At 41.3% G+C, this 18,423-nt stretch overlaps 1 protein-coding gene across 1 annotated transcript; it reads left to right on the top strand.

Annotated features, from left to right (window-relative positions):
• Window positions 1-16,601: 16,601 nt before the first annotated feature.
• On the top strand, window positions 16,602-17,102 carry LOC145127248 (uncharacterized). Its single transcript, XM_079062469.1, has one exon. The coding sequence runs from the start codon at window positions 16,602-16,604 to the stop codon at window positions 17,100-17,102; it is 501 nt and encodes a 166-aa protein (XP_078918595.1).
• Window positions 17,103-18,423: the final 1,321 nt, after the last annotated feature.

The following is an 18,423-nucleotide window of genomic DNA, read 5'->3' as shown; positions in this document are numbered from 1 at the left end:
CCCTAACTTAGCTTTACTCAAGCTCAAGGCCCAATCCAAAGTCCCAAAAGTCTAATAATGAACCCAAGCCCATCATATGGCCCAATTTTCCAAATTGGGCCCAAACCTCTACATGGTCTTCCCTTAAGGCCCAACCATTTAGTCTAGTCCAACATTTGGCATTCTAAGTATTCTAGTCCATATGAGCATTCTTGGATGGCCCATTATTGGCCTAATTACCAAAACCCAATAGAAAGGCCCAACTCAAGGCCCAAGTGAAATTAGGGTTTCACATAAAATGACAATTAGGGTTAAGTGTTTCTCACTTAACCCATTAAGGACTTAATCCATTAATTCCTTTACTATACTAGATAAATGATATGGAGTAGTTAGGCATAATACACAATCCAATCCCAATGGCCCAAAAGTGGGTCCCAATAAGTCCAAGGCCCATATATCCAAAATTAGGATTTTCTAAACGCTAATTAGGGTTTCCTACCCAGTCATAGCCCAATAGGCCCAAAACTAAATCTTTAAGCCCATTAGGGTTTCAATAGGTCAATTAGGGTTTTGCTAGTCGGGCACCACCCACTACCACCTCGGGTAGTGGTGGTCAATGGCGGCTCACAGCGGCGGCCACCACCTCACGATGGTGGTTATGGTTCTTTTCATTATTCTTTTGCTAATTACAATTACAACGATTTATTCCAAAAATAAACACACACACTAACTAATCTAACACACACACACACACACAACCACCGTAATGGTGCCCGACGGTGGCACGTGGTGGCATCCACCACCTCACGGTGGTAGTGGTGGCTTCCTTGAGTTTTTTTTTTCAGCCACACAAAACACACATACACACACTTCGGATTGCAATATCCACTCCAGCCACCCACCTGGTGGCTCACTACGGCAGCAGAAGCGACTAATGATGGTGTTGATGGCAGAAGCCACCATGGCCGGCTGCCATGGTGGGTTTTTCACGACTCCTACTCGACAGAATCCCATACATACGAATACAACAACACTTCGGGGTAATAGATCTTGACCGGAGCAACGGAATGAAGGATCTTTGAGCGGCGGCGGCAACCAAAGCATCGCAGAAGGTACCAATGCTTACGGAGCGGCGGTGTTTGATAGCCCTAAGAACACCACCGACATGGCTGAAAACGAAACAGAAGAAGGAGAATAGCGGAGCGTCCGAGAGCGACAACGCTTCTGGTGATTCCACGATTCCAACAACAACAACAACTCCTCCACGGTGCCCATTCGACCGGCCACGGTGGTTCTTCATGGTGGCTATGCGGTGACGGAGGAAGGATGGGGCATAAGTTGGCAGCGCCGAAGAGAGTGGGAGTCATAAGGTCGGTGGCTGCATTATTAGGGTTAGGGTTTTGTATGGTGAGGGTGGCAGGTTATATACCCCGACCATTTTAAAACTTTAGCATTTTTATGAGTCTGGTCCCTCCCCATAGGATCTTTTCAAAATAAGTCTAAAACTTACCCTTTAGCCCCTGATTTCATAATTCCCTTTCATAAGAAATCCTGAAATTACCAATCAGCCCCCCCTAAGCCTTCAAATCTTTTCAATGTAAGTCCATTAATTACCAAACGCACCCTGACTTCTGAAATCCTTTTCAAATAAAATCCAGAACTTACACTTTTAACCCCCAACTTCTAAAATTGTTACAATTAACCCTCGAGACCAACAACCTTGCTATATTATTACAGGTTTTAGGGATAATATTAATTTATTAATTTGCTCATTAATTTTATTTAATAAACGGGGTGTTACAAGGACTCGACGAGTTGGTGGCCCTAACTCGTTGAGTAGAAGGAAGATTATGCGCGGAGTTTAAGCTGTCTACTCGACGAGTCGAGAGCCCTCGACTCGGCGAGTAGATCGGCCAGAATGAAACCCTAATTTCGGGGTTTTGCACCCTATTTAAGCATCTTAATCCCCACCCCTTGGCCTCGTTTTCAGCCTCCTTATCCCAAACCCTAATCCACGCCCTAGAGCATCTTGTGAGTGTGTGAGCCATTTGTAAGCAATATTTTGTGTTCTTGAAGCTTGGAGAAGAAGAAGGAGTTAGAAGGCTCAAGTGGAAGTGAGTAGATCCATAAACTACACTTCTTTGGCTACATTCTCTGGTAATCAAGTTTCTATCTTGACCTCAAGTTCATTAGATCTCTTCTTTTCCCTTTTATGAAGATTTTGGCCCAAGAATGATAACCTTTGGAGAATGGACGACCACAGTGGGTAATCTTCCAGATCTAGGACTTAGAGGGGTTGTTATGACATAAAGGTGCAAACTTTATGCCATTAGAGCCCCCATGCAAGACATAGAGTGTATATTGGCCTTTTTAGCCCCCAAAAGGCCATGCATGTGGAGAAAGGTTGTAACTTTACGTGTCCAAGTAGTGTTAGGAGAGTAGATCTAAATTTGTAAGCTTTAGTTTGGTGAATGGATGGCTTAAGGACCAAGTTCTAGGTCCCAATGGATTAGGGTTGGAGCTAAACCCATTACGAAGGGATATTAAGGGGTAAAGTCAGAAACTTTACTCTTAAAAGGACATTTTCAGGGTTATTGTAAAGTATGAAGCTTGGATCTGAAGTGTAGGGGCTTAATCCTTTAAGATAGCCCAAACAGATAGGGAAACTCGACGAGTCCAGTAAGGGGCTCGAGGAGTTGAAGTCGGGTGTCCCGATTTTATGATAGGTACAACTCGACGAGTCTGGGAAGGGACTCGACGAGTTGACACGGTTGACCATGAGTCTGAGTTGTCCAGGAACTCGTCGAGTTGGGAGATAACTCGACGAGTTGGGTTGACTGGGTGTTGACCTTGACTTTGACCATGACCAGGACGTTGACTTTGACTAGGGGTAAAATGGTCATTTTACCCAAAGAAGGATTATCAGATTTTGATTAAGTGTTATTGTGAAATTGATAGTCGGGGAGTCGTTGGAGCAGCTTCTAGGGATTCCTCACAATAGATTTTACAGCTAGCATTCGAGGTGAGTTTCCTCTAGTAGGAACGGGTCTAAGGCACCAAGGCCGGCCCGTTTAGCTAGTAGTAGTTCCGGACTATGATCCGATGCTGGGCGGGGCCCGATGTAGGTTTATATGCTTTTCTGGATTTTGATCCGATGTCGGGGCCGTCCCGAGGAATGCTTGTATGCTTGATGTCTTTGTGTTTCTTGCATGTGTTTGTATGGTATGTTTCCGGACTTCGGTCTGATGTCGGGGCAGTCCCGAGGAATGTTAGTATGTTACCGGATTACGATTCGTTGTCGGGCGGCGCCCGAGGAATGTTTAAGTGTTAATGTTATGTTCTTAGGTTTATTTGTATTGTGTCATGCTCTTATGTATTCCAAGATTTGCTCGATGCCGGGCGAGGGTCGATGTTGGGCGGAGCCCGATGCCGAATATGGTTCGATGTCGGGCAGGGCCCGATGCCGGGAAAGCCAATGCCGAGCTTAACTCGATGTAGCAGGGACGGGGCCCAAGATATGCTTATATGTGATGTGTATGGTATGTGGTAGTTGGGGAGACTCACTAAGCTTCGTGCTTACAGTTTTCAGTTTGGTTTTAGGTACTTCCACTAGCAAGGGGAAGGGCTCGGGATGATCGCATGGCACACACCACAGTTCTAGCCTCGGATGTTTAGACTCTGATATTTTTCTCATATGATTTTGATACAGTATTTGACATGATGTTTTGAGATACATGATTCTTGATTTTCTTTATGATGATGGATGATTTATGGTTTTATTATAAGTTTTAAAATGAAATTTTTGGACTGTATTTTTGGGATGTTTCAATTCCTTTGGAAATAAACCTCAAGCTATTTGAACTCCCGATGAGATAAATAAGGATCGTAAAGCCTTGGTACAAATCCAGTTACATATCCACAGTAACATTCTCCAAGAAGTACTCAATGAAAAAACTTCCGCTGCCATTTGGTTAAAGCTCGAGTCAATATGCATGTAAAAAGATCTCAGGAGTAAGATGCATTTAAAGGAAAAGCTTTTTCTACATAAGCTTCAAGAGGGAGGTAATTTACTTAACCATGTATTTGATTTTAAAGATATCGTATCCGATTTAGTGACTTTGGAAATTAAGTATGACGAAGAAGACCTTTGTTTGATTCTTTTGTGCTCTCTTCCGAGCTCCTACTCAAACATAGGAGATACAATTCTTTATAGTCGCGACACCCTTAGTTTACATGAATTTTATGTAGTTTTATATTCAAAAGAAATGATGAAAGGGATGGTGTCTTCAAATGGGGAAAGTAGTTCACAAGCTGAAGGGTTATCAGTTCGAGGTCGTTCCAAAGATAGGGGTTTTTGTGGATAGAAAAGGGCGTTCCAAATATCGAGGCAAAGGCAAAGACAAAAACTGCATGTATTGTCATAAAGATGGTCATGATATCTCTGAGTGTTACAAGTTGAAAATAACGAAAAGAGAAACGGGGAAAAGAAAGATGAAGAAAAATCGGCTAATTATGCCCGTGACAACAACAATTCTGATGGTGAAGTTCTTGCGGTTATTGTTGGGGTTGCCGATATTCATGACGAATGGATTCTTGACTCGGCTTGCACATATCACATGTGCCCACATAAAGATTGGTTTTCCACTTTTGAACCAACTCTCAACACTGGGTCCATTCTTGGTTTTGACAATTCACAATGCAAAATTGAAGGAATCAGCTCCATTCGTATCAAGATGTTTGATGGCACTATTCGTATATTGACTGAAGATGGTATGCTAAAGATCTCAAAAGGTTCTTTAGTAGTTACTAAAGCTAATTTTCAAAAATCCAATGGATTGTACTATGTTCAAGGTACAACAATCACTACTTCTGCTTCTCCCATTACTCCTAATAATCATCTACCTGATTCTCATGAGAAATCAGCCCCAAACTCCCAAAGGATCTAACAAATTCAAAAATCAATCACAAACATGGTTCTTCAGTTAATCTTGAAACTGCTTCCAATTTTAGTCCAGTTTTGTCTACCACGTCTCAGAAACTGATGCGGTCAAAATATGGCATTGTCGATTAGGCCATATGAGTGAACTTGGATTGTCCGAATTAAATAAACTCGGTCTACTTGATGGTTTCAACAAAGGTAAGCTGGAATTTTGTGAACATTACGTATTTGGAAAATATGAGCGGGTAAAGTTCAATACCGACAACCATACATCCAAATGCACTTTAGATTACATACATTCTGATTTGTGGGGTCCTTCCTAACACAAATCTCATGGTGGTGCGATTTATATTTTGACGATAATCGATGACTACTCCCGAAAGGTATGGCCTTATTTTTTTTAAAAACAAGTTTGACACGTTTTTCTGCCTTTAAAGAACAAAATATTATCACAGAGAATCAAACTGGGAAGAAAATGGTAAGCTGAATCCTAGAGCTATTAAATGAATTTTTATTGGTTAAAAATCAGGGGTGAAATAATATAAGCTTTGGAATCCCGAGACAAACAAAGTAATTATAAACCAAAATGTCGTTTTCAACGAAACTGTGATGTACTATTCACCCAACAACCACGTCAATTCTCAACATGGTTCTTTGCCAAATATTTTAGACTCGTCTCAGGCTTCTCCTAATCCTATTGATTTCCATGAGAATGCTAAAATTTAGTTTGAGCACACTATTGCTTCTGAAAATAGCGAAAATCAAGACAATTCACTCAACCCGGGTAACAATGTTTCATCAACTCCTTGAGGCTCTTCATCCTAATATCATGCTATTGAAACTGATAGACCTAGTATGGTTATTATACCTCATATTAGGTTCACTAACATTGCTAATTCAGTAGCTTATTATTTATTTGTTGCCTAGGAAATTGAAAATTATCAAGAGCCATCATCCTATAATGAAGCAATTTCTACTTCTGATTCTGACAAGTGGATGACTGCAATGCAAGAAAAAATGGAATCTCTAGAGAAGAATCAAACTTGGGAACTTGTCAAATTACCTAAGGAAAACATTTTAATTAGATGCAAATGTGTGTACAAGAAAAAGGAAGATTCCGGATTCAAATCCCGACTCGTTGCAAAAGGGTATAGCCAAATACCCGATATAGATTTTACTGATGTGTTTTCTCCCGTTGTCAAGCATAGTTCCATTTGTACTTTACTTATCATTGTTGCAATGCATGATTTGGATCTTCAACAACTTGATGTGAAGACTTCTTTTTTACATGGTGATTTGGAAGAAAACATTTACATGGAGCAACCCGAAGATTTTGTTATTCCCGAGAAAGAACATTTGGTGTGTCGGTTAAGGAAATCGCTTTATGGCTTAAAGCAATCATACCGACAATGGTACAAGAAGTTTGATAACTTCATGATGTCTCAAAACTTTAAAAGATCATATTATGATTCATTTTTTTACCTAAAATTCAAAAAAGGGCATCATATCTACTTATTACCCTATGTTGATGATATGCTTATAGATGCAAAAGGCAAGTTTGCCATCACCAAATTGAAAAACCAACTTAGCCGGGAGTGCGAGATGAAAGATATGGGTGATGAAAATAAAATATTGTTGGGTTTTTATTCAAAAACTAGTTTCAAAAATATGATTTTTAGGAATGGAAGATTTATAATATTTTGAATAGCATAAACAAGTTAAACCCACCAAGGATCATGTTGCAAACTTTGGAAAGAAAACAAGCACAACCAAAGAAGAATAAGAAGAAATAATAACCTTTGTAGTTCTTGGATCCTCTTGGGAGGCTTGGAAGTTGATGAAGAATGATGAACTTTAGAGACACCAACAAGAAGCCAACTTGATGTAGATGCTAGTCTAAAACTCTTAACTCGTAAGCTTGAAGTTCATAACCAAATTATGAATTTCAAGAGAGTATAAAAGCAAGTAATATATTCATAAGATGATCAAAAGTTAGAGAGAAACCCATGCATCATGCATATTACGGTTTTGAGGGGAGAAGTGAAGCAACCATAAGTGAAAGCCTTTCTCATATATATATATATATATATATATATATATATATATATATATATATATATATATATATATATAGCATGCATAATGTACATGGGTCTTTAACCTTTAAGCACCCATTCTTCTACTAGCTAGATTGTCTCCCATGCTTCATATTACTTTTGATTAAATAAGTCAAAGCACCATCTTCTTGTCCCTTCATACATGTTTTGGCCATGCCTACAAAAAGAAGAAGATTTGTTTAAATTTTATAAACTCAAAGTTTATAAAATATAAACTTTGTCTTTTGGTAAAAGACAAAAAAAATCCTTATGGTCCAAAATGTTGTACATGACTTTTATATCATACCATATGATATATTATGTTACATGGTAATGAAAATTAATTATTTCGTAGAAATAAATAATTCCCAATTTAATTATACGAGTTTATTGAATATTTATTAAAATCAATTTCTTATAAATAATCAATTGTGTCAAGTTGTTGTTAGTGTGACTCTTTAGTATCACATGTTAATTAGCAATATCACCATAATATGATTCTTGAGCATATTAGATCTTTCAATCTCCCACTTGCTCAAGATTCATATTAGACTGATATAGACAGTTGTGAACGTCTAGCAACATTTCACTACCCTCATCACCATACGACTTTGTTCCATTCTATCAATGCCCAATTCCCAAAAAGCTCCAAGCTAAAATTGGTGTATAAGGTAAGTTTATCAGTTATCCATTCGTCACAAACATCATGTTAAACATGAGATACGGATCACAATCAATCTCATATGGTGTTCAACTTTTGGTAAGGTGCCTTAGATGTCTAAATCTCAACACATAAGAGGAAAAAAATCCCATCTTGAGTACATAATCCTCTTGCATAGTTCATACCATACCTAAAACTGGCTTTTATAAATGCCCGATTAACGACCAGCGTTTGACGATATCTAAGCACAGTACTCCTTACACTTAAGTCCCGCTATGTATCTCAGGTGTTAAGGATACAAAAATAGTACATTTTAATCAAGTATCATTCATGATAGTGATCCATCCGATGATCTTGATGCGGGTCAGTTCAATACCAGTTCTCTGACAAGTACCTATGAAACTTGGTTACAACCCATTGCCTACCTTCATCCGGTGAAAGTTAACCAATCCAATTCATATTAGTCTTACTTCATAATTTCTCCCACAATTATAACCAACTATGAACTTTTAGAATAATAAGATTATTCATGGATTAAACATGTTAATATAGAACACAACAAGTATTGATGTTATGATCATATCCCAGTATATCAAAAACATTATATAATAGTTGTTGCTACAATTTTCCAATATCCAAATACTAAATCCAAATCAAAATCGTATTTCTAGAATAATAAAGTCTTATGGCTGAATTGTGACCATTCATACTTAGCAAAGAAGAAAGACTTTATCAATGGGTTCGACTAGAATTAATTTGTGTGAATTCTGCCGTAACACCCCGGTTTCCTAGATAAGGAAACTTGAGGATTTAGTGCAAGTTGAAGGGCCTACTCGACGAGTTGGTTGGCCCCAACTCGTCTTGTAGGAGTTGATCAGGACGCGTGGGTTAGGAAGCCTACTCAGCGAGTTGAAGGGATAGACTCGACGAGTTGAGGCTGTGTGATGAAACCCTAATTTCTCGGATGTGCAACCTATTTAAAGGACCTGAATTCCTTTACCCCGCCTCCCTTACCACCTTTCATGTCCAGGGAGTAACCCTAGCAAGCTAAGTGTGTGTGTGAGGCCAAAAGTGTGTTTCTGGAGCATTCCTTGAAGAGGATTGAGGTCCTAGAGGCTTGGAACGAGGGAAAGCTTGTTGATCCAGCATCTACATCATGTTGGCATCGAGTGGGAGGTAAAAAGTCTCTACCTTGGCTTTCCATTCCTTAGATATCTTCTTATGTGAGTTTATGGGATTTTTGGTGCAAAATGAGGGCCATTCTCGATGTAAGCTTGCCCAGAGGGTATGAGTTTTAGATCTGGACTTATCTAGGTCCCATGTGCATAAAGCTTCAAGCTCTATGAAGCTTTGACCCGTATTCATGTCCTAAACCCCTTCTTGAGCTTAGTTTTGGGTGATTTAGCCATGTGAGGCCCTACATGATCGTAAAGTTAGCAACTTTACATGGTAACACCATCCTAGGAGGTTGGATCTGGAGTTTGGAGCATTGGAATCGACTGGAATGAGTTTAATGAGAAAGTGCTGAGGAATTCGACGAGTTGGGCATCCAAATCGACGAGTTGAGTTAGGTTTTCCTGTTTCTGGATTCAGAGTGAACTCGACGAGTGGTTATGGTTTTTCCCCGGTCTTTTAGAATCTGCATGGACTCGAAGAGTTGGCTAGCAACTCGGCGAGTTGACTCGGGTTTTTGTGGTTTCTGAGTATTGAGGACTCGACAAAAGTGATGAGCTTCACTCAACGAGTTGAGTCAACATGGACTGTTGACTTGAGTGTTGACTTCTATTGACTTTTAGGGTTGGGTCAAGTTGTGGACTTTGGAGAACATGGAGGGGTAAAATGGTCTTTCACCCTTTTTGGAGATGTAGTAGAGGAGTTAGCTTAACATTTTATATAATTGTTAAGTAGAGATGATTGTGATATGTGTAGGCAGAGTCTAGACCAGCAGTTTAAGTGTGACATATATTGCTTTTCTCTGCGAGGCGAGTCTTCTCACTATACTTACCTGAGTGGTAATCATTGTGTGACCGGAGGGTCTTATGTGCTTATACTGAGTTATGTGATATCATGCATTTTGTCTTTATGATTTATGTTGTATATTACTCATGTACCTTATTGAGTTATTCTGTTCTTGTGAGATTGAAGGGTCTTCACTGAGATACCGGACTGGAGGGTCCGGCCCGAGCTGTGAGGCCGGAGGGTCTTCACTGAGACACATGACCGGAGGGTCCTTCTCGAGATATAGCCATGAGAGGCTAATTATTTGTGTGTGGTATTTTGGGGAACTCACTAAGCTTCGTTTGTGAGACATGCATGAGGATTTCAGTGGATTCTCCCCTTGTGTGCATGATCAGGGAAGCCCAAGCAGAGGGTATGCATCAGGAGAACTGGAAGCTTGAGAGGATTAGGGGTGAGAACACCTGGTTTATGCAGGATAGCCGGGGATTGTTGACCCGTTGCGGCCGGGCCTGGGTTCCGATGTGTGTAGGGTTCAGACAGACTATTTTGGAGGAGGCTCATAAGTCTCACTTCTCTATTCACCCGGGGGCCATCAAGATGTACGGGGATTTGCGATTGAGTTACTGGTGGCCGGGCATGAAGCGAGAAATCGCTTGGTACGTGGAGAGATGCCTGGCCTGTAGGATGGTCAAGGCCGAGCACCAAAGGCCGCATGGCAAGCTGCAGCCTCTAGAGATTCCCATGTGGAAATGGGAGCAGATCACGATAGATTTCATCACCAAATTGCCAAGGACGGCAAAGGGGTTCGACACTATATGGGTCATCGTGGATCGATTGAACAAGAGTGCTCACTTTCTGCCTATTCGGGAGAGCTCATCGGCCGAGAAGCTGGACGATGTGTATATACGCGAGATTGTCGCTCGCCATGGGGTTCTGGTCTCTATCATTTCAGAATGTGATGTTCGGTTCACCTCCCATTTATGGCAGAAGTTCCACGAAGAGCTGGGCATGCGGCTGCACTTCAGTACAGCCTATCATCCGCATAATGACGGCCAAAGTGAGCGGACCATACAGACTCTCGAGGATATGTTGAGAGCCTACATTATTGACTTCGGTGGGAGTTGGGACTCTTACCTACCCCTTGCAGAGTTCTCCTATAATAACAACTTTCACTCCAGCATTGGTGGTCCACCTTATGAGTTGTTGTATGGACGGAGATGTCGTACCCTAGTTTGTTGGGGAGAGGTTGGTCACAGGGTTGTGGGTCGGACTGAGGTGGTCCTGCAGACTACTGAGATGATTCAGTAGATTAGACAGCTATTGCAGACCGCACAGAGTCGGCAGAAGAGCTATACCGACCGGCGCCGATCTGAGTTGGAGTTTCAGGTCGATGACATGGTACTCCTGAAGGTCTCACCCTGGAAAGGTGTGATCTGCTTCAGGAAGAGGGGGAAATTAGGTCCCCGGTACATCGGACCATTCTGGATCGCTGCCAGGGTTGGCAACGTGGCGTATAGATTAGACCTCCCTGAGGAGCTTAGTCAGATCCACAACACTTTCCATGTTTCACAGTTGCGGAGGTGCATTCTGGACGAGGAGGCAGTAGTGTCATTAGATGATATTCAGGTCGGTGAGCGCCTGAATTACATGGAGAGGCCGATGGTTGTTCTTGAGAGGAAGGTGAAGGTTCTACAGAACAAAGAACTACCTTTGGTAAAGGTACAGTGGGAGCACAGGATGGGATCCAAGTGGACGTGGGAATCGAAGGCAGAGATACAGGAGCACTATCCAGGATTGTTCGCCGCAGCAGACTTCGAGGACGAAGTCTAGTTCAAGTGGGGGAGAATTGTAACACCCCGACTCCCAGGTACCAATTTTTAAAGCATTAAATTCATATTTATGGACCTACTCGACGAGTTGGTTGCCCCCAACTCGTCGTGTAGAAGCGGGTTAGCCCGCGTGGGTTATTAGATCTACTCAATGAGTCGTAGGACCTGGACTCGACGAGTAGGAGCTGGGAGATGAAACCCTAATTTTTAGGGTTTGCACCCTATTTAAAGGACCTTAAGTCCTTTCCTCCAGTCCCTTACCACCCCTTTGACGGCTAGAAGAAACCCTAATCGCTATTAACCTTGTTGTTGAGTGTTGTGAGGCTAAAGAGTGATTTTTGGTGCATTTTGTGAAGAAGGTGTGAAGTATAAGAAGCTTGGTGGAAAGAGGAGCTTGTGGATCTGACTCTACTTCTTCTTGGCAACGGTTTGAAGGTAACAAGTCGCTACCTTGGCTCATATTTAGCTAGATCCTTTCATGGTTGGGTTTAGGACCATGTTTAGCACATTTGGGAGTCATTCCGAGTATTGGGGCAAGATCTGAAGTTTAAACTTCAGATCTGGATTCCCCTTGGTCTCTTTAGCCATAAAGTTATGAGATTTGGCAAGCTTGGGTCCTTCCATTTCAGTTAACCTTTCCCTTAGTCTAGTTTTGGAATTTAGGACCATGCATGCACGTAAAGTTTGCAACTTTACATGGAAAACATGCCCTAGGAGGTTGGATACGCAATATGGAGCTTTGGGGTAGCTTAAAAGCATCTGTATAAGAAATGGACTGCATGAACTCGACGAGTCGTATAGACGACTCGGCGAGTCCGATGAAGGTTTATCGTGGTTAGGTTTTGCATGGACTCGACGAGTCAGTAAGGGGACTCGACAAGTCAGTAAGGGTTTTCCCCAACTTCTGGACACACATGGACTCGACGAGTTGGTTGGAAACTCAGCGAGTCAGTTAGGGTTTCATGACTTCCTGAGTTCTTAAGGAACTCGACGAGTTGCTAGCTGCACTCGATGAGTCGGGTCCACATGGACCGTTGAATTTGACCAAGGGTTGACCAGTTGAACTTTGAAGGTATTTTTGGTAATTGGGATTCTGATGGACTTGGTCCTATGGTGGTGATAGGTGGTTGAGTCCGTGGCTGCGATTCGAGAGTTTTGCATTATCACTACAGTTCGACATCTGTAAGGTGAGTTTCCTCACTACACTCAAGGTTCTAAGGCACCAAGGTCGGCTTTTTTGGATTGTTATACTGATATGTTATGCTAGTATGAGTTGTTAGATCGGTATCCTAGTAGATAAGATGTTGTTATGTTGCTATGATATGTTAGATCAGTATCTTGATAGATAGGATGATGTTATGCTAGTATGATCTGTTAGATCGGTTTGTGTGAGTATAGACTGTTATGTGATTATCTGATGTATGTGCATATGTTTGAGTGGTGGTTGAGGCTCATCTTCTTTGTGCGAGAGCCAACAGACCTGGGCATTCCAACCCGATGGTTGTGGGTCGTGAGTATTCCATCCCGAGGATGATTGGGCTCGTAGTATGAGGGCATTCCAACCCGATGGTTTTGGGCATGGGGTATTCCACCCCGAGGATGACTGGACCCATAGTATGTTGGCATTCCAACCCGATGGTTGAGGGCCTGGGGTATTCCAACCCGATGGTTGATTGGACCCATAGTATGTTGTTTGTGTTATGTTGATGTGTGTATGGGTATTTTGGGGGAACTCATTAAGCTTCGGGCTTACAGTTGTTGATTTTGTTTCAGGTACTTCTGATGATCGCGGGAAGGCGAAGGCATGATCGTACACCTCCTATTGTTTATGATTTGATTCAGGGATATTTTGACACTGAACTTTTTTGAAACAAGTTTTGTAATAATCAATGGTTTTGGAATGTTTTGAAAAGTTTAAATTTGGCATGATTTTTATGGAGGTTACAAATACCTGACATCATAACGTGAACCCACTATGCAGACGATGTACTATTTATGTGATTTTCTCACTGTACTCATGGATCGAAGGCACCAAGGCTGACCCATTGGATTTTGCTATGTACCTTTAGGGTTATGATTAGTTATGATTGTTTGTATTATTATATTTATGCATATGTCGACATAGTGTGGGATGGGTGAGGCTTTACTGCTCTGTGCATAGGCCAACAGACCAGGGAATTCGAGTCTGATGGCTGAATGGACATGTTACATGATGGCATTCCAGTCCGATGACTGATTGGGCCAGGTTATTCCAGTCTGATGATTGAGCGGGCCCGTTACATGTTCGATCTGTTGTTTTGTTGGTTGCAGGTGGTATTTTGGGGGAATTCACTAAGCTTCGTGCTTACCCAGTTGTTTCTAATTGTTTTTCAAGTATCATTGGTAATTTTGGGAAGGCGAAGGCATGATCGTACACATCCTCCTACTGATTTATGTATTTAGAGATTTTTGATACTATGATTCTATGAATTTGTTTTCAAAACAATGGTTTACTATCTTACGGTCTTGTGGAAATGACTTGTAAAAATTCCTAAAAAAATTATCATGGATATAGGGATGTTATACATTCCAGTCATTAACCAAAACATATCTAGACCTTATTCGTACAAAGATTTCATAGGATGCAAACCCCGATCCTTCTTCGGCATGGAAGGAGCTGTCGGTCTATCCCACTAGATAGAGAAAATGGAGGCAGCATTTCGCATCAGTTCTTGCCCCGATGAGTGTCGAGTCAAATATGCTACATGTCCACTAATGGATTACACCCTGACTTGGTGGAATAATCATGCCAAGTCCATAGGGATCGATGCAACTTATGCCATGGGCTGGGAAACCTTAAAGCAAATGATGATCGAGGAGTACTATCCTCGACAAGAAGTCCAGGCTCTGGAGTAGGAGCTTTGGAACCTTACCATGAAAGGATTTGAGGTGACTGCCTATACCTCCTGATTTAACGACCTCGCAAACCTTTGCCCGGGGATGGTGAATCCGGAATACAAAAGACCGAAAGGTACATTTGGGGATTAGCTTCACCAGTTCAAGGTCTGGTTAGTGCATTCAAACCCACTACCTTTGATAGTGCCAATCGATTAACCTATCAATTGATTGAGCAGTGTATCCGCCAGGGTACCATGACCCCAAAAATTGAAAAGAACCATGCTGGGAGTACAAAAATGAAGTTTAATGGAAAGTCAAAGGGGAACTTCAAGAATCGCCAACCCAGTCCAGAACCTGTGGCTGTGTTTGTCGCAATCACAAACACTCCCGCCCCATCAAAGCCCTACTTTGGGAATTTACCCACCTATACCAAGTGCAATTTCCACCATGTCGTAAATTGCATGGTATGCGGCATATGTAAATTAAGAGGTCACACCTCTAAGTACCACTGCTGTAGGAGGAAGCCAAAACTGCTTCGAATGCAATCAACCAGGGCATTTCAAGAAGGACTGCCCAAAATTAAAGAATCAGGGAGGCAAAGGAAGAGCATTTATGACAGGTGTTGGAGATACTCACCAGGAACCAACTATGGTTACTGGTATGTTTCCTATCAACAATATTTATGTTTTCGTATTATTTGATATTGGTGTCGAAAGAAGCTTTATTTCCCATAAGTTTAGAAGCATGGTTAACCATAAATCATGCAAACTTAACGAAGCTTACACGGTAGAAGTAGCAAACGGCCAGTTAGAAAGTAACTTAGAAATACTCACTAATTACCTTCTCACCCTGAATAACCACGTCTTTCATGTCAACCTAATACCTATGATCATTGGAAGTTTTGATGTCACCATCAAAATGGATTGCTTATCACTTCATCGAGCAGAGATTTTATGTTATGAAAAAGCCGTCCGACTACCTTTACCCAACAATGAAGCTCTCGTGATTTACAGAGATTAATTAGGAAAGAATCTAAGAATCATCTCTTGCATCAAGGTAAGAAGGTGTTTACAAAAGAGATGCTTCATTTTATTGGCCCACGTGGTGGATATGCAACGCAAGGGTAAGGAAATCAAAGACCTACTTGGAGTACCTCCAGTCAGATAGTTCGAATTCCAAATCAACCTAATCCCGGGTGTAGCACTAGTGGCAAGATCTCCTTATCATCCATATCCAGCGGAAATGCAAGAACTATCCATTAAACTCCAAGAACTTCTTGACAAAGGCTTTATCTGTCCAAGCTTCTCTTAATGGGGAGCTTCGGTATTGTTTGTCAAAAAGAAGGGTTGATCGTTCAGGATGTCCATCGACTATCGAGAGTTGAACAAACTCACCATCAAAAACCGATATCGACTCCCGATGATTGATGACCTGTTCGATCAGCTACAAGGATCTTGCTACTAGTCAAAGATCAATCTAGGATCCGACTATCATCAACTCAGAGTCCAAGAAGCAGACATTCCAAAGACATCATTTAGGACTCGGTACGGCCACTACAAGTTTCTAGTTACGCCATTCGGACTAACCAACTCACCAGCCATATTCATGGACCTTATGAATCGGGTGTGTAAACGCTACTTGGATAAATTTGTGATCATTTTCATCGACGACATATTAATATATCCACGAACCAGGGGAGAACATGGCCAACACTAGCAATTAATTCTGGAACTGTTAAGAAAAGAGAAACTTTATGAAAAGTCCTCTAAATGTGAGTTCTAGATTAACAAAGTGCATTTCCTCCGTCATGTGGTCAGTAGTAAAGGGATTCATGTCGATCCTGCAAAGATCAAAGCGGTAAAGGATTGAAAAGCACAAAAGACGCCAATCGAAGTACACCGATTCTTAGGGCTTGCAAGTTATTATCGGAGATTCATCAAGAATTTCTCCAAAATAGCCAAGCCTATCACTACTCTAACCTAGAAGGATAAGAAGTTCTATTGGGGAGACAGACAAGATCCTGCCTTCCAGAAGTTGAAACAATTGTTCTGCAGTGCACCAATTTTGTCTCTTCTAAAGGGAACTGAAGACTTTGTAGTATTCTGCGACGCCTCTCGGCAAGGGTTAGGATGCATAATGATGCAAAGGAATAAAGTCATTACATACGCATCCTGACAACTTAAGCCAACGAAACAAACTATACTACCCATGACTTAGAATAAGGAGCCGTAGTCATTGCCTTAAAAATTTGGAGGCATTACATGTACGGAAAAAAGTGTGTCGTGTTGACCGACAACAAAAGCCTTCAACACATCTTCGATCAGAAACAACTACACATGAGACAACGAAGGTGGATCAAATTGCTAAAAGATTACGAATGTGAAATTCGTAATCATCATGGTAAAGCAAATGTCGTAGCAGACGCTTTAAGCAGGAACAATAGAGCAAAGCCATTTCATGTAAAAGCTCTAACCCTAACAATCCACTCAAATCTCACCACCCAAATTCGAGATGCTCAGCTAGAAGCACTCAAACCCGAGAATATCATGGAAGAAAACCTGCAAGGATTGGACAAACAGTTCAACCTCATGGAAGATGGAACACGATATTTCATGAACCAAATTTGGACCCCAAAATTCGGTGAACTGAGGAGTATAGTCCTAAATGAAGATCATAAGTCAAGGTATGTAATACCACCTGGATCAGATAAGATGTATCTTGATATTAAGAATCTTTATTGGTGGCCCAACATGAAGGCATAAATTGCCACCTATGTTAGTAAGTGCTTGAATTGTTCCAAAGTCAAAGCAGAAGTACCAGAAGCCGTCTGGCCTATTACAACAACCATCAATCCCATAATGGAAGTAGGAACAAATAACCATAGACTTCATAACAAAGTTGTCAAGAACTTCAAGCGGTCATGATGTCATCTGGGTAGTGGCTGACGGTTTAACCAAGTCTGCTCATTTGCTAGCCATCAAAGAAACTGATAAGATGGAGGACCTATCTCAAGGATATAGTCAGGCTGCATAGTGTGCCAATATCTATTATCTTTAATTGAGATAGTATATTCACTTCCACATGTTTTCAATCACTGTAGAGGTCCCTAGGTGTGACAACCCGAATCTTTTTCCGTTAATGTTAACCCGATTCCGTTAATAAAATTTGAATTTTTATTGAGTTCCGTCAAATTCCTTTGGGTTTGGAAAGTCATTTAGTTATATAATTAAATTCTATATAAGAGTCGGAACCGAAATCATGCGAAAAACCAAAGTTTCCTTGGAAAAATTAATGGTTTTCGGCCTGAGTAATGTTCACGGCCGTAAACCCGTTTACGGCCGTAAACTCGTTTACGGCTGGTGACAGGTGGACCCCACCATTGACCATACTCCCAGCCTATATATACGGGACCCCCTCCTTCATTTAAACTTTCTTAGCTGAAAAATCTCTCATTCTCTCTCTAACTCTCAACCATAAACATCAAAACACCCTCTTTTCTTCCGAAAATCATCAGAAATCACCTTTGGAGGTTGTTTCGGAGTAGCTAAAACATGTTTTTCATCGAATCCAACATCATTGTTCTTGAGTTTACGGTCGTACACCCTTCAAATCTTCAAATCTTCAAAGGCCGCAAACTGTTTACGGCCGTAAATCCTTCAAACCTTCATAGATTCTTCAAGAACACTGTTTACGGCCGTAAACCCTTCAAGGGGCTGTTCACGGCCGAGAACAGTTCACGTCCGGAAACCCTTTACGGACGCAAGCTCCTTCACACCGTGAACCTTGGCCGCAAACCCGCTTTTCCGATTCAAACGAGTCCTGGTAACATTCCTAAGCTGAAAGGAAGTGTTTTTCCAACACTATAAATAATGGGTTCGCTAATAAATACATATATGTATTAATTGTATTAGGATCCCGTTGAGTGCCGTGTACATCAATTCAAGGGTCTTCACTCCCATTTTTTGCTGCCCGACTATTCACACGACTAACGGTGAGTTCATACCCCTATACTTTTATAATTTTAAATGTTTTCAGGGGGAGAGTACAAGCCAAACACAAATTATTTTGCGCATTTATACAAAA

The sequence above is a fragment of the Lactuca virosa genome, chromosome 7 (genome assembly GCF_052849685.1).
Source record: "Lactuca virosa cultivar CGN04683 chromosome 7, Lactuca_virosa_CGN04683_v6, whole genome shotgun sequence".
Lineage (NCBI taxonomy): Eukaryota > Viridiplantae > Streptophyta > Magnoliopsida > Asterales > Asteraceae > Lactuca > Lactuca virosa.
This window is presented reverse-complemented; position numbering and strand designations above follow the sequence as displayed.

Bases quoted from the DNA above. Each gene is read 5' to 3' on its own strand.
- LOC145127248 (XM_079062469.1), top strand. From the start codon at position 16,602: ATGTACGGAAAAAAGTGTGTCGTGTTGACCGACAACAAAAGCCTTCAA.